Raw genomic sequence first — 25,469 nt, forward strand, 5'->3', positions numbered from 1 at the left:
AGATTACATACCTGTCACGCTCCAACACGTAACCATTCTTTGCTGCTCAAGAAGCCGGATGTAAATTCTAACAGGGATTTTCTTCTGTCGGAGCGATGCTGTAAGATGGGCTTTTTGAAACGGGCTGTTTTCAGCTGCACCACTGAACAGACGGGGAAAAACTTCGATGGAAGAATTTAACCCTGACATCAGCGCTGGAGATATTTAGGGGAGTGTTCCGTGGTTTGGAGAAAGAGCAGAGTGGCAAAACTGCTTAAAGCACTGCTTAAAACATTGGCAAAACTGCTTAAAGCACATTAATACCGATGTTTGGATGTGAACACGGAGCAGCCCTGCCCCAGTGCCCAAGGCAATGGTGTGTGTTGTGTCCAACTGGGAGGGCCTGGGCAGGGATGCATGGACTGTGGCACTGGTTTCTCTTTGCGTATGTGGTTTTGTGTGTTAGATTGGGTAACTGAGGAGGAACACTCCATGAGACCTTAAGGAGAAGCTGTCACTGGACAACTCAATACTCCGAATTTTGAAGACGGGCAGCACTGAGGGCTTTGCACGCTCTTTAATTAACGCAGGAATCCGAGCCTGACTCTACTGTCTCAACAGTGAGTTTCCTGTTACAAGTAGAAGGCATAATGAGAGGAAACAAAAAAATTAAAATCGGTGCTTCTCCGCCCCTCGGGCGGTTCCCGCTCCCCGGGCGGTCACAGCGCTGAGGGCGCCTGCGCCGCCTCCGCTCCCTCCTCCCCTTCCTCCTCCTCCTCCATGTCTCCCTCCTCCCGGCCCCTCCGTTTTGGTTCCGGGGCAGCGAGTCCTTCCTGCGGGCGAGGCGGGGCGGCACATCCCGGGCCCAGCCGAGCAGCCCCGGGCCCCGCCGCAGCATGTGAGCCCGGCGGGGCGGGGATGCTCTGGCTGCTCTGCGGCCCCTCCCGCGCCATGGAGAGCCAGGCGCTGGTCATCCGCATCAAGATCCCCGACGGCGGGGCCGTCGACTGGACCGTTCACTCGGCTCCTCAGCTGCTCTTCAGGGACGTGCTGGTGAGTCCCGGCGGGACCGGGACCCCCCGCTGCCCGGGGACGAGACGGGGGGACGGGGACGCTGCGCGGGGTCTGCGGCTCCGTGAGCACCGAGCGGTCACCCGCGTCGGGTGGGGACAGTGCTGACAAAAAACCTCCCTGGAAGGCGAAAGGTGGTTTTGGTTTTTTTTGTTTGTTTGGTTGGTTGTTTTTTTTCAGGGATGGGCTTTTTGCTAACTGAAAGTTTTAACGGGCAAGTGGCTCTAGCAGAGGCTGGCGGAAATGAGGGGTTTGGGGCAGGGTCGGTGCCCCCGGGTTTGGGGGCTGCTGCCGGTGCTGGTTTTGCTCCCGGTGGGGCGGGCAGCAGGACCCGAGGTGCAGAGCGATGGTCCCAGAGCCTCTGAGGGTCGGGAACGCCGGGGGCCATGGGGCGGTCACAGGGCATCGCTTCGGGCCGGTCCAAAAAGTTGGCGTTTGGAAATTATGAACAGTTCCTCCCTGGCTCGGGCACGGTAACTGTGGGCTCTACACACGGGCTGTGGCTGTTGTTGCTTTTGACGATCTCGCCCATTGCTGTGCTATGGGTTTGCTGCATCTTCCTTGCCTTGAGCTGCCCTCAGCCCCTGCTTGACTTATTTTATCCCCATGTGCACATCAAGTATATGAGGATCCTCTGTTTACTCAGAAATGGCAGTGGGTATTTATCCCACTCACTGTTTCTTCTTAATTGCATCCTTAGCATAAAGAAAAATCTAATCCTGGTGTGCAGGTCATACTTATTTTCTTCAGGATCCCATCATCTTTCATAGGTAACACATCTCTGCTACAGACTCTGCGTGCCCCTGTTTCTCGAAAGAAAAATCTTCCTGTGCCACAGATCATGTGTGTACTTAATTTTTTCTGTTAATATTGGAGAGAGATTCTCCTGATCTCTTTCAATGTGGTGCATTTTACCGAGAAGATATGAGGATTAAGGGATTGATTTGCTGGAAATTGTTCAACGTTGGGCCTATAGAAGATTGCAGAGGTAATCGGAGCGGATGGCAGGTGTTCCAGGTTTCATCCTTCCTAACGTTTAGCATTATCCAAGACTTTCTATAGATGGAGGAGAGGGAGCAGAACTTTTGGCAGATGGAGGAGCGGGTTTTCCCTTGGAGATCGCTGTGAGTTTGCAGTGGTCACACAGCCAGCTGGAGACAACTCCCTCAACCCTAAAGACAAGTGACACAAATCTGAGCCAGATTTACTCCACGTTCTGCTTCACGTTTTCCTGTTTTTCCCAAATAAAGTGAGATAATCTCTGATGTTTGGATTATCCTTTGGTGGTTTAGAATTATCGAAAAATTAAGTTTGGTTGTATTACTTAAAAGTAAATAGAGGAATGTTGTCAGGTTGAGGTCATGGCTTTGCAAAACCATTCTGCTTTTTAGCTTTCATCCTTGTTGCTTCAGCATCAAAGCAGCTTGGGCCTTAAACTCCACCTGTGTAGACTCTTTAACAAGTAGGTTGAAGAAAAGAGCTGCTTAAGGAGCAGCTTAACTGGAGGAGCTTAACTGCATATGGAGTTTACTCTGAGGCTGTGGCCCTACAGGGTGCTGGCCCTTCAGGTGCTCCAGGAGCCCTTGTTTGGGGTGGCAGGGAGGTGTGGGGACCTGTGTGTAAAGCTGTAGTAAGGGCTTCAGGCAGCACAGCTGCAACTCGGTGGTTGGACCATATGTTGCTCTGTACCTGCAGCTTTTCTTGTAGCTCCTGTGGCTGCTCCGTCAGGTTGCAGCTGGGGCCAGCCTGTGGCTTTTTGACCCGAAGTTAAAATGAACCTGTGCGTTCAGCTCGGATACAATGCTAAGAGACAACATGCCTTTTGGAGCCAGATCTCGAATAAGCAGAAGTACAACAGTACAGCTGTTGAAGTAGTTCTGATGCAACGCTTGTCTTGTTCTGTATCGCGATCGAAGTCATTGAAAAAAGAGGTTTATGATTTTTGCCTTCTCTGCACGCAATTTTGATGCTCAACTTAGTTATTTGTTTGCAGCTGTCTAGCAGATCCACTGGACTTTAAAAAATGTATTTCTCCAGTTATAAGCAGGTTGAGCTTCGTGTTTCATGGCATAGGTGGTAGTCAGCGGATGATGGTGGAACATGACAGGAGTGTACACTGCTAGTTTTCTTACAGAATCCCAGTTTCTGTCATTATCCTCGCATTCAGCAATCATCGATGTTCTTCCCAATCTTCTGTGATGTTTGTGTTGGACGTTGTGCGCTGAGGCAGCCACAAAACGTTTGGTGATGTCCCTTGCCCGTGCTGTAGGCGCTCGCAGCCCAGCCGATGGAGCGAGGAATGAACCCTTGCGCGGTTGTTCCGTTTAGCAGAGCCCTGTGGAGAACAGCCGCAGGTGGGTGCCCACACGTGCTGTTTACTCTTGTACGTGGTGCAGGTTGAGATCACTGCGTTAACGGTGGTTTTGAGCAGCTGCAGCTGCCACAGGTCACCTGTGGTTCAGGTCACCCAGCTCCTCTGCAGACGCGGGTCTGTCTCCAGCTGTTTGCACACTGAATTATTTCCACGCACTGATATAAGAATGTGAATGGTTCCTGGGTTAGAAAGTCCCAGCTCTTCGTCAAGTGAAAGTGGACTCCTGCAGCAGGTCACATCTGTGTTGGCGATGGTAATTTTCAGTTATCCGCTGTTAGGCTGTTGCATTGAGGGCAGCGGGGACAGCAGAATGTCCATCGCAATGAAGTGTTGGGTTGCGTATGGTGAGTCAGTATGTGGTGACGCATTTCTCACCGTCGGTGGAGATCTCAGATGTGACGTGGCGGGTGTTAAGCCAACATTCAGCTGGGAGCACAGTGGTGCAGTTATACCATTCAATGGTTGTTGTTTTCATAAACCCTCTCACATGGACTGTGAAGTCTTAAGAGAAGAAGGAAGAAGTTTAATAAGGTCTGAAGTGTCTCAAGACCCTCATTTGTCTAACTGATTGTGTTTCAGGAGGTGCCTCACAGTGTGCACATGCACTTAATTTATCGGGTAACTACAGAAGTGAAATGAAATAAAGCTCCATAACGCTAAAACATGGTGGGGAGGGCAGGAGTGGGGCTGACCAGGGATTCTGTTGTCCTTTTGCCTTCACCGTAATTTCCGCTCACCTGATAGGTGGTTACAGGGGGGTTATGTGTTAGGATATTGGCTAAATATTTGGAATATTGAGACATTGCCTGCAATGGTAAATTACTGAGCAGTAATAATCCAGTCAGACCCCACTGTGTCCCTTATTGTCCGCGTCTCTCTAAATTGAAGATGCAGGAGCGCAAGGTGCCCCTTTTTTCTCAGCTTCTGCTGTTTGGGGCACAGTCAAGCTCTGAATAATTTCCTTAGTTTGCCCTGTTTAACACTGATTTAGCTCTGTGGTGTGGAACAAAGCACAGCAGGCTCAAGCCTGATCCCCGCGTCTGCCGTCCAAGTGGTTTCATGGGAAGTACCATCTTGCCTTGAAATTCAGAAGCACATTTGTGAGCCGGTTCCAAAAACTGGGTGCATACCCCCAGATCTCTAACATTGGTGGGAACTGGGGGTTTGGGGAGCCTTGAATTAGCTGTGGATGAGGCTGTTCTTCCTTCTAAGATAGGTCCCATAGTCTGCTTTGTATTAAGAAAGACCCATGAAACTATCTTTGAGAGGAGCAAGATTTTTTTTTTGAACATGGTTTTTGTTAATTTAGCATCCTAGAGGTGTGAACAACCTTGTGAATGCAAATGAGTGTAGCCTTGCAGCATTTCAGGCTGGCGTGCAAGGTCGTTTCCACCTCCCTTTTTCAGAGAAGCAGCTGTGATGTAGAGTCACCCAATATCCTGTCTGTAACCATAGAATAACGTGTTGGAGTCAGGAGTCTGATGCTCAGTGCAATGCCTTATGCACTAAATCACAGAGTAATTTTGGTTGGAAAAGACCTTTACGATCGAGTCCACCCGTTCCCCCAGCCCTGGCACTGCCCCATGTCCCTGAGAACCTCATGTCCGTCTGTCCAACCCCTCCAGGGATGGTGACTCCAGCACTGCCCTGGGCAGCCTGTTCCAATGCCCCACAGCCCTTTCTGGGAAAAAAATGACACAGTTCTTAATTTTCAACTGTTCTAATTCTGTCTCTTGGAGGGGCCTTTACAGGTATTACAGAAATCCTGATACCCACAGGTTGGTTGGTTGGTTGGTGCTTGGCCTTGGCGTGGTAGGACAACACTTGACCCATGGAAGCAGCGCTACTTGTATGCTTTACGTTGGGCATTTTCTTGATTACCTTCTTAAACTGGGTGCTAAGAGCTGCTCTTCATAATGTCACTTTAGATATGCTCTGCGTATATCAGCTTTGCAGACCTGCGAGTTGCCAGTAAACAGATTTATTTTAAAGGCACCACTCAAGGAATTAAAATGAGCTTTTTTTTTTTTTTTTTCATCAGGCTGTCTGGGTTTGTTTGCTGTCACCGGAGTATTTAAGCACTTGGTGTTAATTCAGGGTAACTCCATGATGTCATACTGAGATAAAACAAGTTCGAATAGAAACAAGACTGAGGGTTGTGGTTTCAGTATTTACACTGTTGTTTAAAGCGATGCTTTCACATTTTCTGCTTTCTCGCCCCCAAGAAGTGCTCCACAGCTCTTCTAGAGAGCGGATTTGGAGTTCTTGTTTCAGCTGCCATTTCTTGATTTTTCTCTTCATTGTTAGAGGCTTTTCACTTTTGTACGATAAAAAAGAAGCTGCTGTGTCTGTGAACCCACTTGAACAGTGTCTGCAAGTCGTGGTATTTTATTCTTCGTGGTCTCTGTTGTGATAGTAAAAAATCATCACGCGTAATCTGTTGAAATTTAGAGTAATCCTTTAAGCTCGGGTCACTGAGAGGTCTGCTCAGTGTTTGAGCGTGGAAGTTGTATGTAGGTGATAAAAATAATATATGGTAACAGGAGCACAATGTTGTGATTTCCCTCCCAGCTCCTGCAAGGCACGTTTTTCTCAGGTGCATCTATTAAATAGAAACTCTGAAAGCTGCAAAGTTTTTGTGACGGTCGGTAGGGTTTTCTTTTAAACTATTTACACCATAACTCTTAACGCTAAATATAGCTCTTAAACTCGTGTACTTGGTTATCACTGATTTTTAAAGAATCCCAATATACAGAAAAGGTTACTCTGAACAGGAAAAAAGAAATATAAAAGAACTTATCACCCACCTCTTAAATGCAGTTCGTAAATACCCCGGAACTGGGGTCCTTTTCTGATAACATTTTTTTTTAATCCATTTAGTGGAAGCATCTGTGTGCCCACATAATAAAAGTGTTTTGTAAGTGGCTTAAATCTAACACCATTGAATTGTGTTTGCTGAGGAATTTTCAATGTTTAACTGAACCAATTTAGAAATAATGAGTTAACAGCACAGTCTTCTGTTTAGGCAAGACTTTAATTTCGTGTTAGGGCCAGAGGGTCCAGCTGGACTGGCTGTTGGCAGAGAACTGACAGAGCTCTCAGACCCTCTACAAGTATCTAAATGGAAGAGTTTGTGTTAATTTGGCAACATTTTTATTCCTTACCCTTATTTTTGGCTCCACAAGTTTACAATCTCTATTGGTAGATTCATTAGGTAAGCTGTTTTGCACATCTTTTGTCTTTTTGCATACAATTAATAGTTTCAATTACTATTGATTTATTTTAGCATCTGAAATGAAAGTACCAGAAGAGAAAGTTTTAGAAATACTGTTTGCCTCAGTTAGCTCTATGGAAATCTTGAGGCTGCTTTTCCTGCTTTCTCATTGTATTAATTTTGTCTCTTTAACATTGCACAGAATGTTTAATTTCTTGGGTTTAGACTAAATGGAAAAAAAAATAGAGAAAACAAAAGTGACAGGGCAGCGATCACTCAAGCTTTGATACAGGGGGGTGCTTAGCACCCCGAGATGCTCACAGGGTACATACTGCCATAAATACTGGTGCTCATTAATTTCTAATCACTTTGTGACACTGTCAGTGGAGAGATTGTCTGAAACGAGGCAGCAGGAAGGAGAAAACCCACGCTGTGCGTTTCTGCCGTGCCCTGACATGACATATTGCAGCTTCGCGAGGGCTGACAGCAGCAGATACGCTGCGAGGTCGCGATGATTTCAGTCTGAGCAGAGATTTTTTTCACCGGGTTTTGAGTAAATGCTTCATGTAAAGACAAAAAAAAAAAAAAGGAAGTGTGTTTTGTGATGGGTTTGTGTATGTGCAGCTCACACCTCCCCTAAGACAGGGATCCCACCGAGGCTGCGGTTGCCTTCCAGCTTCGTACTTCCACTCCTTTGGGTATTTTAACCTTATTTTTCCCAAGGCAGCCAATGTATTTGAATCCATCCACCAAGTTTTGAAGAAGTTTCAATCGCAATTAAGAACGATAAGGAGTCCCGCAAACTTTCTGGCGTGGAGAGGAGCGTTTTGCTCTGCAACTGCTGGTCCCACCACGTCCCCGGCGCCTCTGGGGTGGAAATGGCAAAAATTCCTTCAATCTCACAGCTCCTATTTTTAATTAAACCCTAAATCTGGCTGTTCCACAGCTGCAGGCGGGGATGGAGCCGTGGGATGAGGTTATGTTGTGATGGGAGGGAGGACCAAGGCGGTTTTTCGGAGATGGCAAGGGGGAGTTGGAGCGATTTAAGCAGAAGGGCTGGGGGAGAAAATCTGTGTTCTCAAGTAAAAAAATCTCTGGTTTTATGACTTACCTCGACGAGTTAATATACGTTGTTCTACAACCTACGGACAAAACCAATTCTTTGAACTGCAAGAACAGACAACACGGACGTGTTTGCAATTATGATTGAGTTATTTAAAAAGAAAACAGTTTTTCCTGAAGGTAACCTGGAGAGGAAGGAGAAGAGCACCGTGATTTGCACTGGTTTGTGTTGTGTGCTAGAAGTTTGTAATTTTGGGGCAGTGGTGAGCAACAGGACTTCAAGTCTTCTGCCTGCACTGGGGACCAGTTAAGGTGATTTACTCTAAATCATCTCAGGCATTTCCCATTTGATATACAGCTGATTCTTCTTTACATTTTAGGATGTCATCGGTCAAGTTTTGCCAGATGCAACGACAACAGCGTTTGAGTGTAAGTATGACTTGTATAAACTGTCTCCTTTGTCACATTATAGAGCTGTCATTTTTTAAATAAATAATGTTTATGTTCATTATACATTACAGTTAAATATTTATGCATTAATGCAAATTTAATGATGATACTGAAGTAAGCAATATTTTATTATTTAATCACCTCTTGAATGAGCATATTTCTACAATATAGCTTTAATTACCAGCATGACCTTACCATGCTCTGACTCCTCACTGCAGTTATATCGCTCAAATTAAATGAAAAGTATAAAGTACCTGTAGGTCTAAGTTTAAAATTTTAATCCTCCACTGGAAGAAACCAAAAGAGCAGCAGCGTCTACAGAAATATTCGGTACAAAATCTGTACGTTGTACCATATAGCAGCATATTAGAAATTAATGTTTCCGTTCACTGGAACAAATGTCTGGTTTTTGACTGCTGTGGGTTTAGTTTGCCTTTTTTTGCCGTTTTTCCTTCCGCTGGGCTGAAGCAGAAAAAGCCATCGGTCAGGGGTGTCCATGGTGGCACTTGCACCTCGTGAAGGGGGTTGTGTTGTGTTTTTGCTGAGTTAGGGAAGCTCTCGGTGATTGTTAGTGCAGGTTTAGGCTTATATCTGCTGAGATCTATTTCAGCTCTGTTCTTTGCACCCTGTTTATTTTGATTTTTGGAGGGATTCCTGGAGGATTCTCCTGTCTGGAGAACAATAAACTGCAAAGGGGAGTCAAACATCTGTGTCTAAGGGGATAAGATACCAAGCAGCGTTCTCTCCAAGTGTAGAGCTCTCCTACTATTCCCTTTTAGTGTTTATTATTTTTTTTTTCTATATAACTCTTTTCCTTTGATAGAGATGAAATAGCAAGAAGGCGCTGGAGGGGGCTGGAGGTGTTACACGAGTCAGGTAGCGATGCTGAAGGTGAGAGAGCAGATCTGAAGAGAGAGGGCCTCGCAATCTTATTAGCGATGCTCCATTTTTTAGAGCTTTATGGATAATTCTGCATGTAGATAATCAAATGAGATATTGGTTTATGGTCCTTCAAGTACCATTTAGTGCTTTTTATTGTTTTCATATTTGTGCTTTCCTAAAACACCAGCAACCTAAGAACGGAGATTGTGTTATTTCTCCATAGCCTCAACGTTTCTCCTGCCCTGCTTTTTAAAACAAGACTTTCTAAAGAGACCTGAGCAAAACCAGGCTCCAGACCATGCCTTTTTTTTTTTTTTTTAATGATTTGTTAATATTTTGTTTTCCATACCTCCCACATCACACATTAGCTTTGGTTGAACTTCATGCACCAGTAGCAGTCGCTGCAATCAGGGCAGTAGCCCATATTAATGGTACCATGTGTAGAACTTTTCCTGGAAATACTTATTTTGTCGTATCTTCTAACATCTGCTTCTGTGCTTTCAGCTCGTGTCTCTAGTCTGTCATTTACATCTGCACAAACCCATTTCCCCTGCCATTTAACTGGCATCTAAAATATGTTATGTATATTGATGCATGATTTTTTTTCCTGGTTACTTTTTCCATGTCGAGTGCCTGGATTTTAGTGGTTTGAGCTTCGTTCTCACCTGCTTCGTTGCTTCTTCAGCTGTGGGTAATTGCCATCCCGCGCAGGCTGCTCCGCCGTTTGTTCAGTTATTGTTATCTACAGTGAACCAGCCATCGCGGCTCCTACCTGGGGCTGCACTTCTCCTACTCTTGGACCTTTATGTGCATTTTACCGTCATATTACACATCGCTACAGCTCAAATCACTCACAACATATGGCCTGTTACGATCCTTTTCTCCAAACTCTGCCATTTTCTATATTTGTGACACGCTGCAGATTTTGCGAAGATTGCTTCATAATATTTGTTCGCCATCTGCTGCACTCCGTTTGGTATCTTGAAAGGGTTTCTTCCTCCATTTTAAGTGACATTAGCAAAATCCAGCCAGTACTCAGGATTTGGGTTTTGGTTTTTTTTGGTTCTACTTTTGCTTCCCTAATGTGCTGGAAAATCGTGTTCTGTGCTCTAGGCGAGTGGAGGAGCCTGGAAATCTTTCTGAGCCCATGTGTTTGTATCTAGCTGGGGTTTGGGCTCTGCCCGCTGAAATGTCCTGGTAGGGTGGCGAGGGATCTCTGCGCAGATACGAGGGTTTCTTCTGCTTTTGCTCTTCGCAAGCATTGCCTGGCTGGTTTAGATTTGGCTTTTTTAACGCCAGGTAACATTTCCTGCCTTTTCATCAACCTGTTATTAATTTATTATCTTCAGGAATTTTGCAATTCTGAGAACTTCGGAGTTAATTTCTTAATCATTTGAAATGAATAATGGGTGATATTTATTAACATTTTGTAAGTGGGCTCTAAGAGTTTTCCACTTTATTTTTTTTTCCCTTTTTTTTGGTGCTCCCAGCTCAGCCTGTTCCCTCAAGCCAAGTGCATTTAATGGCTTTTATCTCCATATATTTATCTCTCTCTGTCATGTGTTTCCTCTCTTCTGCATTTTACTCTGATTCCTCTTGTTGATTCGTGGCATTTGTTGCGTTCACTGTTCCAACAGCTGCTGCTTCAGCCGTTCTTACCCCGTTCCGCGCTGCGATGGGGACTTGGGTTTGGGCCAGGCAGCGGTTTTACAGCTCCTCCTCCTTTCTCCCTAAAACATTTCCGGGCAAGGAAGCAATTCAGTTTCCATCCACTAATTCTTAATCTTTTCATCATTCGTGACTCGCTGCAGGCTGGTAACCCCAGCAAGTAGTTGTAGCAATCTGGCGGTTCACCAGTTAAATTTCCACAAGACAAGGCTCTTGTAGGACGTAACGGTTCTATCCAGTTCCTCTGTGTCCCGTGGCTCTCTTCCACTACTTTTTTAAAGTGTAATTCCAGGGGGTTTATGTTACATTTTTCTCTTATTTCTCTTGTTGATTTGCTCTGTTTGCATTACTTTGCTTTTTTTTTTCTTCTTATAGCCTAGAAATTACCTGCAAAGTTCTCAGAGGCAAAGCAAACAAACTCCTTTTCATGGATAATTTTAATGTGTTGACTCAGATCCCTTCCCAGATTCTTGTGCATAACTAGGAGCAAGAGTGAGTTTTCATCCAAGGACATCACGGCACTTTTTGATGCTGATGTAACATGCAGGGGCTGCGATTGCAGAGAGCACATATGTCACAGTATGTCTATAGAGATGGGGACAGACAGACAGACTGACTGCTCCGGTCCTGACACCATACAAATGCACCCACCCGTTCATCTCCACGTATTTTGATATTTAATAGGCATTTGAAATGCGGTGTGTATGTTGCTCCTCAGTGTCCCAGCGCACGTTAGCTCGGGCAGAGCGGCTTTCGGACCCACTCGCTTGCAGCTTGGAGCAGGGCAGGATTGCTCTGCTCCGTCCATCCTCACGTGCCCGTGGGGCCGTGTCCTGAGACACAGCAGTTTTCAGGAAGAGGTGGATGTCTGGGGCATTTTAAATATCCCAACTTGCATGGGCCTGCGTGCTCAAGAGTCCTGCAATAGATGTTTTCTGGCCAAAAAGGTGTGTGAATTTGTCAGCCACTCTTTGGGATTGGTTGGATGTTCTGTGACAGTTTTATTTACAAAGAGCTCCCTCTCCTGGGGGGGGGGGAAACCAAAACAACAGCAACAAAACACAAAACCAAACAAACCCACCACCCCCAAAAAACCAAACAAAACCAAAAATGTGAAACTGAGGCATACGCCAATGTGCCTCGTGTGTGTGGTGTTTTGTTTTTGGTTCTTTTAATAAGTATTTAAAGAAGATATTTAAATTGCAGCAGGCAAAAACTGGAGACAGATGATTAAGCCCCCCTTCTCCCCCAAAGCTAGAGCAATAAAAAGAAATTCCCATTTTGTAGCTGATTTGGAGGGGAGGGCTCCATTCCCCTCCTGGCACAGCTGTCCCGTGGGTGACACCGTGCAAGCTTTGCACGGGGACCGGGCCAGGACAGGGTGAAGGAACCATACGAGATGTCTCAGCGCCCGCCGTCTGTGACGCTGGAGCTGGTGCTGCTGGCGGAGACCGAGCCTCCCTGATAAATCCGCGCCTGCCGAATTCCACCGTGTGTCTTCGCAAAGTCTGTTCTTCCTTCACATCTTCATGTTAATAATTCTTGGCGAGCGCTTTGCTCTGCTGGGGCAGAATCTTGCTCCCTTCCCATGGGTGCTGGAGCAGCCTCTTTGCGCCACAAGTCCCTTGTCCCCACGTTTGTCACCGCGAAACCGCCATGCCCGGGTGACACTGCTCCTGCTGCCTCGTCACCCCCACGATGAACAGAGACGCAGGCTGATCACAGCATTCATATAAATCTCTATAAACGTTGCAAATTTGCATCCGATGAAAGTTTTCAATGATAGTTTTTAGATCAGCGTTGCCGGGTCGTGAAGGAGCGAAGATGTCTGTAACTTGTCACAGAGATGGGGATGGGGTGGGAGGAACGTGACACAGGGCAGGTGAGTTGAGGTGGGGTTGACAGTAAAACCAGAAGATTTTGGTGGGAGGAAAACTTCTTTTGTGTTGGTTTTTTGTTTTTTTTTTTTTTGTAATTTCTAGTAATTCTGATGAAAGAAACTGCCAAAACTTAATCAATGCTTGAAGTTATTATGCATTATTATTTCAGAGTATCTGGTTGCCTGTGTAGTTGGCTTATACATTCTTCATCTTTTTATCTACTTCTAAAAGTCAAGGTGAAAACCTTACATACTAAAAATTGTAAATATTTTTCTTCCATTGTTTCCTTCCATTGTTTCTTTGTTAGATGAAGACGAGGATGGCGACCGAATTACTGTTAGAAGCGATGAAGAAATGAAAGCCATGCTATCCTATGTAGGTACAGTATAACAAATGCTGATATTTTCCATTATTTTTCTTTTCCGTTTGTGTATTTTTGATTGGATCTGTGTTAACACAAGCCGCAGTGTTCACAGTACAATATTCCTGCATTAAGTTCACGGTATAATATCCCTGTATTAAGTGTAGGTGTTTAAAAACTGCATCACATGAGATATATGGCCATGCCTGACTTTTTAAAAAAAGAGACTTGTACACTTACTGATCATATCATAAACATTAAGAATAATGCCTCTTAATGACTTTTGCATTAGGTATAGTGCAGGCTAAATGGACTATCAATTTCTTGTATTTTTTATGCAGTACTTAAAGTAACGGCTCATTAAAAATGAACCCCTGGGCTCTAAAAATTTTTCAAAATCTACTTTCATCTGGAGACTGTTTCACCCCCCCTAACAGAAGAGTTTCATTGTAGCTGCAGGCTCAATATTCATAGAGGATTTAAAGATGTATTTTCTGGTTTTTAATATGAGAGATGTGTGTCTGTGCGTGCCTTTATATACCTGGATGTGTGTAAAATCTGGCTACATACCTATAAATATAAAATCTGTCTACAGAAGTAAAGCATGCAGTTACTTATTGAAACACAGTAATTCCAATATAGCTTCGGTGCATCTGTCATGTTGCAGATATAAGTGAAAAAAATAATTTAGCATTTCATTTCAAGTGGAATTGATAAGCAAAAAATAACAAATGGCTGTTTTCTCTCTAAGGCAGATGTAATGCTGATTCCTTATAAAGTGCACTTCTCACTCCGTTAAGGGCCCTAACGTGGAACCGTAGAGCTTGGCAAAACATTGTAGTTTTGGTGTGTGAACTCGGCACATCAAACCATCCGTGTTTCGTGGGACGGGGGCTCGTGTTTTCCAGACTTCAGTGAAATTCTGCTCCTTTTGGTATGTGCAGAGGTCGGCCTGTTTCTGCACCCCAGTGCTGTTCCCATGCGCGGGCCCAGGTTGGATGTTCGTCACCTCGAAATCTCCTGGTAGACCCAGGTTTAAAGAGGCTTTAGTCATCACCTGTGGCTTAATCCTGGGCTGAAAGAAGTTCAGGTTCCAGATGGTGGTGATTGATCTCTGTGAAACTCCAGGGATTTATTAAATAAGCCCCTTTCACGTGCAGTTGTCTTTCCAGAGGAGGAGAAAGCGTTGTATTACAAGTTTGATATTCAAGAGCGTAAGACACTTTTGTGAAAGAAAGGAAGAAAAAGATCTCGTGGCAGTCAAGGGGGTTTGTGCTTGTTTGAGTTGTTTTATTTTGTTTCGTACAACTAGATCACTGGTGATGCTTCCCCACTGGAATTCCTTCTATTTCTCAATTTGCCTTATAAAATCGCTGCCATTTTTGCTGTTAAACTGGAAGGCTTGGATTTTCCTGGCACGGTCATAAGATTAATCGTGCCTTTTGTAAGGTCATCTTTTTGCTGTGCTTCCAAGCTCACTGTTAAAGTTTCAGTACATTAGAGTTATGATTGCTCAACTCTGCTTTCCCTTGAAAATTATGGGATGTCTGTAAATGACTTCTTTCCGCTTCAGCAGCTTTTCTTCTCTGAAAATTTTCCCTTCAGTTTTGAACTAGTTTTCTATTTGTGTTGCATTGATGGTTTCACTTTCTAACATCCTATAGGTGTCATTTTGGGATATGTTTATAGGAAAACAAGTGTTCTTAGCCTACAAGAAAAGGAATGAATCTACTGTAATCTTGAATAATATACCAGGGAAGAAAAATATTCATTTTTGAGTATTTTGGGGCCTTCAACAAATATTTGGAGGATCCAAGAGCTGCTAAAATATTTATAGGAATTTTGACATGGTGCAGTTTGTCTCCAGTTCTGCCAGGATTCTCCAAAACCAAAGAGAAGGATTTTCTTTCCGTTTAAGAACAAAAAAAAAGAATTCCCTGACAATGAAGACTTCTTCTGTGCAAATAGGACACTATAATTGGGGAAGATGTTTTGAATCCTGCACAACCTCTTATATTTAAGTTCTTTGGGTTTCAAATTTGACAGTAAGTTATTTCAGGCAGTTCTGGAATTATTTTAGAATATGCAGAAATTCTTGGTACTATGCCTATGCAAATGTTGTAGAATGGTAAATAAAATTATTTTTCTGTTGTGCATTGCGGTTAATTACAGACGGACATTGAGCAGCGGTGAAGTTGCACTTCAGCTGTCGCCTTGTATCGGTATTAAAAGGCAGTAATTTTTTGACAGCCACTGATTGGAAAGTTGCTCGCAGCTTTCTGAAAGCAAGGGGTACATGCTCTGGATCAATAACTGGCAAATTTTCCATTAAAAAGAATACCTGAACAATGTTCCAAATAGCCAGTGGCATCTTAATTTTCCGTGGAAACCTCAAATGCTCATGTGTGGAGGACAAGTCATTTTCAGACAATTTTTCCAGCCTACTTGTTAACAGTTATTGCTGTCCCAAAAGGTTGACAGCTTACATGATTGATATTTCATTTACTTGTCATCACTGCTTGAGTAATGGAGAGGACTGTGGTTGGATTTTTTTTTTTTCTCTCTCTCCCCCCCACTTTTTTTTTTTTTTGTAGGAAACAGTCTCATGTATGTTTATTTAGTTTATTATTCTAGAGACTATGTACTATATGTTTATACTGTGTATATATATGTCTTCAGGTCATAGAATGCCACTACTAAAATGGTAATTAAAAAGTTTTCCTGAAGCAATTTTGGCCCCTGGTGGAGCAGATTCTTGCACAGTTCCACAACTACTAGGTACAGGTGACACATTTTTGTGAAGGGATGGGGGGACAGGGAGGAGGATTTGGCATGTTATTCGTGACCCCCCGATACGAAATAATTCTATGAGATAGTCCTGACTCCTGAAAAACCTCGTGATGATTTCCAAAGAGTGGGATTTTGCAATGTATAGCTTTGCTCTGTGTAAGCACAGCGAGAACACGGGTCACGCAGTTATTTAATATATGGATTTATATGTTTGTACACTCGTATGAATGAGATACCCCCCTCAAAAGTCTTGTGGTGAGATTTTAATGAGGGAAATGCTTTTAGCAGCAGATGGACGAGATGTACACCCAGGAGATGGATCCTTAAACCCTCAGCAATTTTCTTCATAACAGTATTTTTTTACAAAAAGGAAATTTCTTCCTGTTGACGTGAGCATGAAAAACAGAAGCACTGAAAAACTTCTGCACATCAATCGAGTATGGTGCCCATGTAACATCTGCTTACTATAGTTCACGCGTTTAACCCCATTATAAGAGGAAAGTGTTCTGTAACATTGGGTAGTTAATAAACTTTTGTCCCTTTTAAGTCGCGTAAGTAAAAATATTCTTGCCCTATGGGAAGCCATTGGTGTGAGCGAAATACATGTGTTTGATTCCACAGAGACCTGGAATTTTTTTTTTTTTCTCGTTGACATCCATTCTTGCCAGTTTGAGTAATAGTATCACAGAACGCCGGTAACAGTGACACGCTGAAGTATTAGACCACACTGGGCTGGTGAGAATTAGCATGAAAGTCAGTGGAGCTACACTGATTTATGCCACGGAGATCTGGCCCACAGCCAGCCCCTTCGCTTCAAAGGCATTCGGCGGTTGCTTTGTGATGTGCTTTCGATATTTAACACATGGCGATGAGAGACGTGTGGGTTATAGACGGTAAACGCGTAGCACGGTCTGTCTCCTGCCCCGGGATTGCTGGTCGTGATGTTAAATCGGGGGAGATTTAGGTGTATTTAATCCAGATGTCTAATTCTTCATTTAATGCTGCTTTTCGTCCTCATCCTCGTGCCGCTTTCCAGGCTCCCTCGCACCACATGAGATGTTTTCTGTCCTCCTGGGTCTTCATGTTCTCAGATACATTTGCGCCCCTTTTTGTCCATTCTGAGCCTTTCTTTATCAATAACCTTCCCCCCTCCAGCTCATTCCTCACAATCCCTGCAGAGCAGTTTTGGACACCTTGCTGTGCGTTAGATTTATGCGCCAGGGGAACGTGTGACATCTGACGTGGGATGTGATGCTTCAGCATCGCACATTCCTGCGTAGTTTCCAGATTCCTTCCTCCTTTGGAGTTCTCCTAATTGCACTTTTTTTTTTTTTTTTTTTTTTACTATATTTACGGCGTTTCTTTGTTTCCACGTTTGACTGGTTTTTCCCAGCTTCTCCAGGTGTGGCAGCTGCTGTGTTTGCTGTAAATGTTTCATTTGCTCGGTCTTCTGAAGCACTCCCAGGTTTCAGGTGGGCCTAAAACTCACTTATCTGAGCCAAGACCAGGTCCCTGTGCTGGAGCCACAGCCCCTTGCTCACGTTCCTCTGTGCCGCTTTATTGTGTGAAGCTGCAAATGGTAAGAAAGCGTTCTAAAGGCTGATATGTACTATGGCAATTAAAAAAAAAAAAAAATTGAATTAAACAATCCATAAGCGCTCTTACTACTGTTCATACATTACTGAGTAATCTATTTCTTTAATCTCTTTGCAGTATTACTCCACTGTAATGGAACAGCAAGTAAATGGACAGTTAATAGAGCCTCTACAGATATATCCAAGAGGTAATGCTTAACAAATTCTAATCAACAATGATGATATCAGTAAACTGTTTCATCAACACTTATGTTTTCAGGAGGTTTAAATGCACATAACATGATGTTTACCTCTTAATTTGGATAGAAGAATTCATTATTGTGGGGAGTGTAGAGAAAACTACATTTATTGCATATAAAATAGCTAATTTACTGGAGTAAATTAGACTAACAAGAATCAGTTTGCATAGTACATATTTATGTACATTTAAAAAACTCATTGGTGATGGTGCTGCATGTATTCAAACCAAAGCAGATGAATAACTTAAGGTTACGGTACTACAAAATTTGGGTTTTGTTAAGATCTTTTAATATCATTAATCAGTCAAACAGACTTTGAGAATGTGACCGTCATTGTTCATTTTGAAAATGGGAATGTGTCTGTCACAGAAGCTCAATACGTGACATATTTTATTAGAGATTTGGGCACTTAGTGGTATCAAAACGATCACTAGCGCTTTAATAGTTCTCCTAAACAGAGAGAGATGTAATCAATTATGTGGGCTGAGACAATTAAAAACTAGGTCATCTACATCCCGAACAAAAAATTCATAGGCAGCTCGTTAGGTTTTCGGGAATGCACTGCTCCCTTGGACCTCAAATAATAGTTTAAAAAAGACTAATACGTTACGTAACTCTGCTGATTCATTCAGATGCTCCTGCCATCCAGTCGTTGAATCTCTGATTCTTAATTGATGAAACAGATAAGGTTTAAATTCTCCAAGTAAATCTCCCAGCAATAAATTAATTGAAATAATTAAAAATTAAACTCTTCTCACTTAACTGATATTATACAAATAATCATACTATGAGCTTCCCAATTAAACATTCTAGACTTCCATTACTTACAACTCTCTGAAGTTTGAATTGGGCAATTAACCAACCGCCTTCTCAAACGCGTGCTAATAAGGTCTCAAAAGGAGACTGGCTGTCCTGGTAGTTTAGTGCACTCCTGTGGAAAAGAGACTTGAATTCAAGGGGAATACGGAGATATAGATTTTTTTATGGCTTGGGCTAGCAGGATCGGATTGAGAGGGGGACTCCCAGACGTTTGAGCTGCAGGACTCTGGTACAATCAGCAAGACACGATCATAGAACCACAGGATGGTTTGTGTTGCAGGGCCCTCCCCAGCGCCCCCAGTGCCCCCCCTGCCATGAGCAGGGACATCTGCACCAGCTCAGGTTGCTCAGAGCCCCGTCCAGCCTGGCCTGGGATGTCTCCAGGGATGGTTCAGCCACCACCTCTCTGGGCAACCTGGACCAGGCTCTCACCACCCTCAGCATAAAAAATTTCCTCCTCACGTCCGGCCTGAATCTCCCCTCCTTTAGTTTAAACCCATCACCCCTTGTCCTGTTGCAACAGGCCCTGCTCAAAAGTCTGTCCCCATCTTTCTTATTGGCCCCTTTTACATACGGAAAGGTCGCAATAAGGTCTCCCTGGGGCCTTCTCTTCTCCAGGCTGTGATGGAGGACGCTCCGTTCTGCCCCTTCTCTCTTCCCAGGCTGATCTGCGAGGGTCCTGGCCTTTCTCCTGGACCTGTCTCTTTCTGTGGAAGGCCATTTAATTACTGATGTACAACCTGTCTAAAATCACTGACCACCGCTTACAAGAAATAAAATGCTAGGCTTTCGTGTGGCTTGGAGATAGTGGGTGATCCTAGGTGGGGAACCCTTTTTGGAAATGCAAGGCAATTAGATATCTTTCCCCTTAAGCAAAGAGTTTTAAGTTGTGGCAGGAGGTGCTCAGTAGCTGGCATGCCTGAGTGTTTAAAGGGGCATTTTGAGTTTAGAAATTGGTCTTAAATTTCTTTTCGATTCTCCTTTTGGGTCATTCCTGAGGAACCAGCCAAGTGGATTCCTGCCGTTTACTTCTTTTTCTGTCTCCTTTACATGCAAGGATATTCTTCTTTGACTGTACAGATTGAGAATTCATCTCCACGCTGCTGAGGATACAATCCCCATATATTATGTCTGCTTTTTCACCGTTGGCTCAACTGCACACGTGTCTGCTGGGTGTTTCCTTGCAGGTCGCTTGCCGCTTGCTCTGAATTGCTGCAGAGCTGAGTTGCTGTTTCATCTTTCCAAATCGCCTTCTTAAAACATCTGTTCTCTCCAGGTTACAGCTTTAAGGCTGCTCTGCACTCCCTTTGTAGCCAGGCCACTTCCAAGTTCTGTTGCTGCTCATCTGCAATAGTGAACAAAATGCCCCTTTCTGCTTTTTTTTTCCCCTGTCTTCTTGCCCTGCCTCTCTAATGAACATCCCAAATTTTGTTAGCACAACCACGTTTCTTTCATGCCCTCTTGGTCTTGTCTTTCTACATGCTGCAGCTTGAAGCCCCATCAGTAACCTGCAGCTTTTCTGCCTGTAATTTAAGGTTTTCCCTTTTTAAGAGCTTTCTTTGCAAGCCCAGTCTCCTTTTGAGTCCTTTTCACTTTCTGCCTCTTTTCCTTCTGGGGAATCCTCCCAGTTGTTCTCTCCAGTCAGCTTCTGAGAGCTCCTGTTTGCCATAAAACCTGCCAGTAGTACATGTCCGTGTGCCATCTTCTTACCTTGGCTGTGCTGTGTTCATTTCATAGTAGAAAGATCTTGAAGGGGACAAAATGGTATTTTGTTTATTTAAAATAAAATGCATCATCTCTGTCTAGGTAGCAAGACTCAGAGTTTGTTCTTCATACCGAAAAGAAACCTCTCTGTATGCATACACGTAAACAAGAGCATATGTGCATACACACATATATCCTGTCTGTTACATATGTCCTATCTGTGGCATGCAAGGTGAATATACCATTCAAATATGTATAATAAACCCCATTCAAATATGCATAATAAAAAACATTCTTTTAATATCTTAATTCAAGTTAGTTCAAGTTAGCTCAAAATGTTGATTTTAACCTATTAGGAAAAAACCCATAATATATGTATTTTAGAATAGTTTATTGTCTTCTGGTTGGTTTTTTTTTAATGCCCACAGTATCATAATACTTCTCCTCTTTAAGACGCACGTGCTAATCTCTGGTATCATTTAAAGGCCCACAGCCTGACCCTAACTGATGTGTTTAATAACTATCATCTGTGTCCTTCTGACTAATAAATAGTTCTGTTTCCTGCTGTCAAAAATTGAAGCGAAACGTATGTGCGTCAGAGAAGGAGAAAAATCAAATTCGTCCCTCCTCAGACAATCAATCACAAGTGACAGGCCCTTTAACATACCATTTGTATCTTTAAAATGGGAACTGTCTGTAACACATACCTCGAAGCCTTTGTGGCTTTAACATTTGACAAAAGCACATCCGCGGAATGGAGGAACAAGGCAATATGTAGTTCGGGAGACTTCAGAAAAACACTCGCTCCTCAAGCAGCACATCCCTCTGTAAACCAAGACATCACAACATGCTGTGTTTGTGTCCAAAATACGGCATTTGGAATTGCCTTTATCCAGTATTTAGTTCCTGGAGACTCATTGCTGTTGCCCCTGACATGTTTTTTCCACATTTAAAACAAACTGTCTGCGTTTGACAATGTGACTAATTCGTGATGTGTGGCAGCCGAGTCCTTTAAAATACATCTTGCAAATATTTCTGTTAAATGCCAGAAAAAAAATCTAACATGCGAAAATGTGGTGACATAAGATATTGATTTTAATTTGAATTACAAAAAGATTCTGATAATTTAAGCCAACAGTTCTCTTGATTTTGATGTGTTTTAAGCAGAAATTAGAATTTATATTACATGGTGCCAGAAAGCTCTTAGCATTTATAAATGCTCACTCCTGCAAGTTAAAAATCCTGGCTCATAATTCCCACTCTGGGTCTTGTGAGGCACTTTTCAATCATTTCTCTCTGCTAATTTTGGTGTCACCCTCATTTCTTTTTAAAAGATTCATTTTGAGCAAATTTGTAAATGGCCCTGATGTGTTCTACAATTTAGTCAATTACTGTTTCAGCCTGCAAACCTCCTGGGAAACGGAACATACATGGCCTGAAGGTATGAATTTCAATAATTGTTTCAGTAAAGTTAGATGGATTTGTAATGCTGTGTTCCACTTATTGAAATGTCAAATAAAACTGCACTTTCTTGAGCTCTGACAAGCTTTTTTTTTTTTTTTTGTGAGGGTGGGAGAAGGATTCATCTGCTGGGTGTTGGCTGCAATATCTATAAATACAGTTTTATTAAAGACGGAATTGCCTTTATTTTTGTTTTTCACCTCTGTTAATAAGGTCCCTAAATTTTAATAGGCAGTTTATCAAATAGCACCCGCTACTACTTCAAAGAGTTGAAGAAACCCCACCATATTCATTTGATTTCAATGATTTATCTAAGTGTGGAAGGCAATGCAAAGAAATTCTTGTAGGTGATTTGATTCATTCGGGTATGCTTCTTGCTTCTGTAAGCACGCCCAGTTTGAAATGCAGAAAACTGGAAATATATTAAATGATTATGTCATTTTAAAAATGAGAATAAATGGTGGACCTGTATTTAACTAAGTGTTCAAGATAGTATATTGTAGTCCATGCATTATATAGCCTGCTAACCTACATACAGGCGAGACCTCAACTGCCGGCATGCCTAGCAACAAGCTAATTAACCTTCGTAGTGAAATGAGAAATTCGTGGCAAATTACAGGTTAATTAGAATAGTGTCCTCTGAACACAAACGACTGATAAAGATCCTTTCCCTGCCTGCAGGTAAATACGCGAGCAGGGTCTGCTAATAATAGCAGTTCGGCGGTCTCGGATTCCCTTCCAAGCAATAGGTAAGAGTCAAGAATGGGAGCTTATGTTTTGTTTTCTTTTCTTTTATTAAAGCAAAATGGAACCTTGTGCGTGGTAGTTGCCAACGATAAGCTTGATGCCAAATAACTTTTTTCAACGTGACTGCTGGGCATGCAGGAGCGAAGCGGGGAAGGAGAAATTACCTTGATTCATGGAGCTTGTTAGACTCGTACTGCTCGTTCTTCAGAATCCTTTTCTGCTGAAAGAAATAAGTCTTTGCTGGGTGTTTCAGGTGGCTTTGTCCTTTAGAAAGCATTGAAATACAGTTTGTGGGTGAGCTCATTTGTTTTAGTTGATCTAATGATCGCTGTTTACTGCAAGGGCTGTATGTTCAGGTCTTTGTTGGTCGTATCATTCCAAGGTTCTTTGATTTTAAAATTTGATACCTGATTCAGTAGGTTTATTGTTTTGGGGTAAGTTTTTTGAAAAGTTTGAACAGCTTGGGTGCCCTGTTTCATGCAGTTTCAGTAAAGTTTTGAAGTCCATCTCCCTTATCTTTCTCTTTAGATTCCAGTCCTAATTTCGAAACCCATATTAAGATCTAAAAATGCAAGAGAACTATTTCTCTTTTCTCCTAGAGATCTGTTTTTAAACACTGGAGCATAAACTCCCTTTTATTACGTGAACTGTTACAGGAAGTCATTATACTCAATATTGATGTTAAAACAAACAAACAACTCACTGAAAAAACCCTTGTGTATTCTTGAAAGGAAATAAAAAGGGTCTGGCTCCATCTTCTTCATATAAGAGCATATTTGAAATGTGGGAATAGAAATCTCTGGAGGTCAGTTTCAACCTAAATTATTTTAGTCTTCTAAGAAGCAGATAATATTGCATTTATCTGTGCGTCGGCATGCTACTCGCTTTTCTCTCTGAGAGCATTTTGAAAATAAAAAAGGAGAGATGAACAGGATCAAAGGCAGAGTCCCCTTGCGTTGAGCACATTCGGTCGGTGAAGCTCTGGCAGCCACCGCCGGGTCCTACCGGCCCCGTACGGGACGTGGGCGCCCGTTGCCGATACCGCCTTGTCCTGCAGTGGGTGACCCATCCAGGTACCGCTAGAACCGGTTTTGATGCTCCGTTTCGCAGCTTTGCTAATTGTAGAGAGAAAAAAAAGCCAATACGCTGTATCCATCTCCTCTGGCAAAGTTTGCTCCATCCTTTGGGGGAGATTGGCTGTGGGTTGCAGAGGTGAAGATCCAGTCCAAGACTCTCGAAAGAAAATAAATCTGAATGCCTTTATGAACTGCAGTTCTCCTCCCAACCTCTCCTAACACTGAGCTAAATAAAGCTGTTTTCTGTCGCTGTTGTGCTTTGGCTTTCAGCTCTTCCTCTACTTTGAGCTTGTTCTTGAAGTGCGTTGAAAATGAGGCTTCTAGAAGATTCTTGTCACCTTATTTGGTGGTTAATTGCCATTCCTTTTCCAAAACCTTCTGCGCTATGAGTTTTGGTTTTGAAGTAATTGAAAGTCTCTCTTTGTTTCATGTTCACAAATTGTTAGTCATGAAAGATGACAAGATCAACTTATGTTTCCTTGGAAAACTTAATTTTTCTTTAAAGTAGTCGTGGGAACAAGAGGCCTATTAAAGAACAAAGCCACCAAATACAAAATCTGTGTTTTCACTGTTCTTGTTAATAATGATCTGTGATCAAGACGCGTGCACATGCCTTTCAAGAATATATTATTTTGTACTTTTTTTTAACTTCAGTGATAAGAGCAGAATGTCTCTTTGAGATTAAGTTTTGCAGACACATCGCTACCCAGGCAATTTGTTGTGTTGAACGTACAAGGAGCAAAGTTTGTCAGGGAAGGAGGTGAAACACTGTTTTTGCAGGGGGTGGAAATGGTTTGAAGCCATCAATAGTTTTACCTACAAAACACACCAAGCTGATAGTTGTGGTTTGTTAAAGTTCTCTTGCTAGAAGAAAATAACATAGATCATTTTGTGTAATGGAAGATTACTGGCACAGGGGGAGTTTCTCCTGAAAAGTCCCAGGGACTGCAGGAGCAAGGTGACCTGGAGTGGATGCACATGGCAAATTGGACTCACCCCCCCTTTAAATTTGGGGGTGTCCCTGGGATGTCTGTATTGGGAGATGGACTTACCAGTCCGCGGTCAGGGGAGGTGGTGAAGCATCATCCCCGGCACAGCCTTCTGCTGCAGGTTTATAGGGATTATTGAGGGATGATGCCTTAAGGGGCCTTAAAACAAGCTGAAGCACCTGAAAACTAGATGTGAACCTTATTTTCTTCTTGTTTTTTGAAACAGCTGGTATGTGAAGGTCTCTTTTTTTCCTTTTTTTTTTTCTTTGAACTGACAAGCAATAGGTTGGATCTCAAAGGGTAATATAGCCAGGTGTCTAACAAAGCTAGTCTGTAAAGGTGAAAAATATATTGATTTCCTTAAATGTTCATCACTTCTCCGTTTCTGCTGTTTGCAGTTTGAGGAGCAGCTATACCGAGTATCAGTCAGCGTTGCTAAAGTTAAATCTACTCAGAATATGTAGCCGTGAACTTAAATCCAATGGCTTGTTGTTTCTTTTTCATGTCATTTTATAGAGCGACGTGGCGCGGTCTTTAAAAAATAACCGCCTCTTATTTTTTTCAGCTTAAAAAAGTCTTCTGCAGAGCTGAAGAAAATACTCGCAAATGGCCAGGTAGGTGCAGGGAATTGGGTCTGGGCGACACGCACATCTCGTTACTGCCCGACGCCGCGGTGATTGGCACACTGCAAATAGGCGGAGAGATGCTTACTGCTCATTTCGATGTAATGTGTTCTTTTAATACAGAACTGGAGGGACTGTGGAACCCTTCATGATATGAATGAGTTATGTGGCCTGATTTATTTTGATTGGCACAGCAATTTGCTTCCCATTTCTCAAGATGTGCTAATCAGATTTAGCTCCAAATAGATTGAAGCACCTCACACGTGTTGCGCTGCTGCCACAATTTCGGGGAAGAAAGTTAATCAATTTTGAATAACTAAGTCAACTGCTCAGTTAGAATGACCTTCGTGTTTTTTAGGGCAGTAGATACTTAAATATTTAGAAGGTCCTTGCAAGGAACTGCTGTGTATTATTTGGAATCACCTTATGTTGCAGCTTCTTAAAAAAAAAAAAAATTAAAACACCACACACACAAAAACCCAAAC

The 25,469-nt window shown here is 42.9% G+C and overlaps 1 protein-coding gene across 1 annotated transcript in view; it reads left to right on the top strand.

Moving 5' to 3' along the window:
- Positions 1-796: 796 nt before the first annotated feature.
- The window catches only part of MAP2K5 (mitogen-activated protein kinase kinase 5), a 125,687-nt gene continuing 101,014 nt past the window's right edge, over positions 797-25,469 (top strand). Inside the window, exons 1-7 of the mRNA XM_065641996.1 lie at positions 797-1,032; positions 8,081-8,129; positions 12,888-12,955; positions 17,445-17,514; positions 21,489-21,529; positions 22,231-22,298; positions 24,927-24,975. Of these exons, the coding sequence (XP_065498068.1) occupies positions 898-1,032; positions 8,081-8,129; positions 12,888-12,955; positions 17,445-17,514; positions 21,489-21,529; positions 22,231-22,298; positions 24,927-24,975 (480 nt within the window). The 5' untranslated portion in view covers positions 797-897. The remainder of the gene's footprint in view (positions 1,033-8,080; positions 8,130-12,887; positions 12,956-17,444; positions 17,515-21,488; positions 21,530-22,230; positions 22,299-24,926; positions 24,976-25,469) is intronic.

The sequence above is a fragment of the Caloenas nicobarica genome, chromosome 10 (assembly GCF_036013445.1).
Source record: "Caloenas nicobarica isolate bCalNic1 chromosome 10, bCalNic1.hap1, whole genome shotgun sequence".
NCBI lineage: Eukaryota > Metazoa > Chordata > Aves > Columbiformes > Columbidae > Caloenas > Caloenas nicobarica.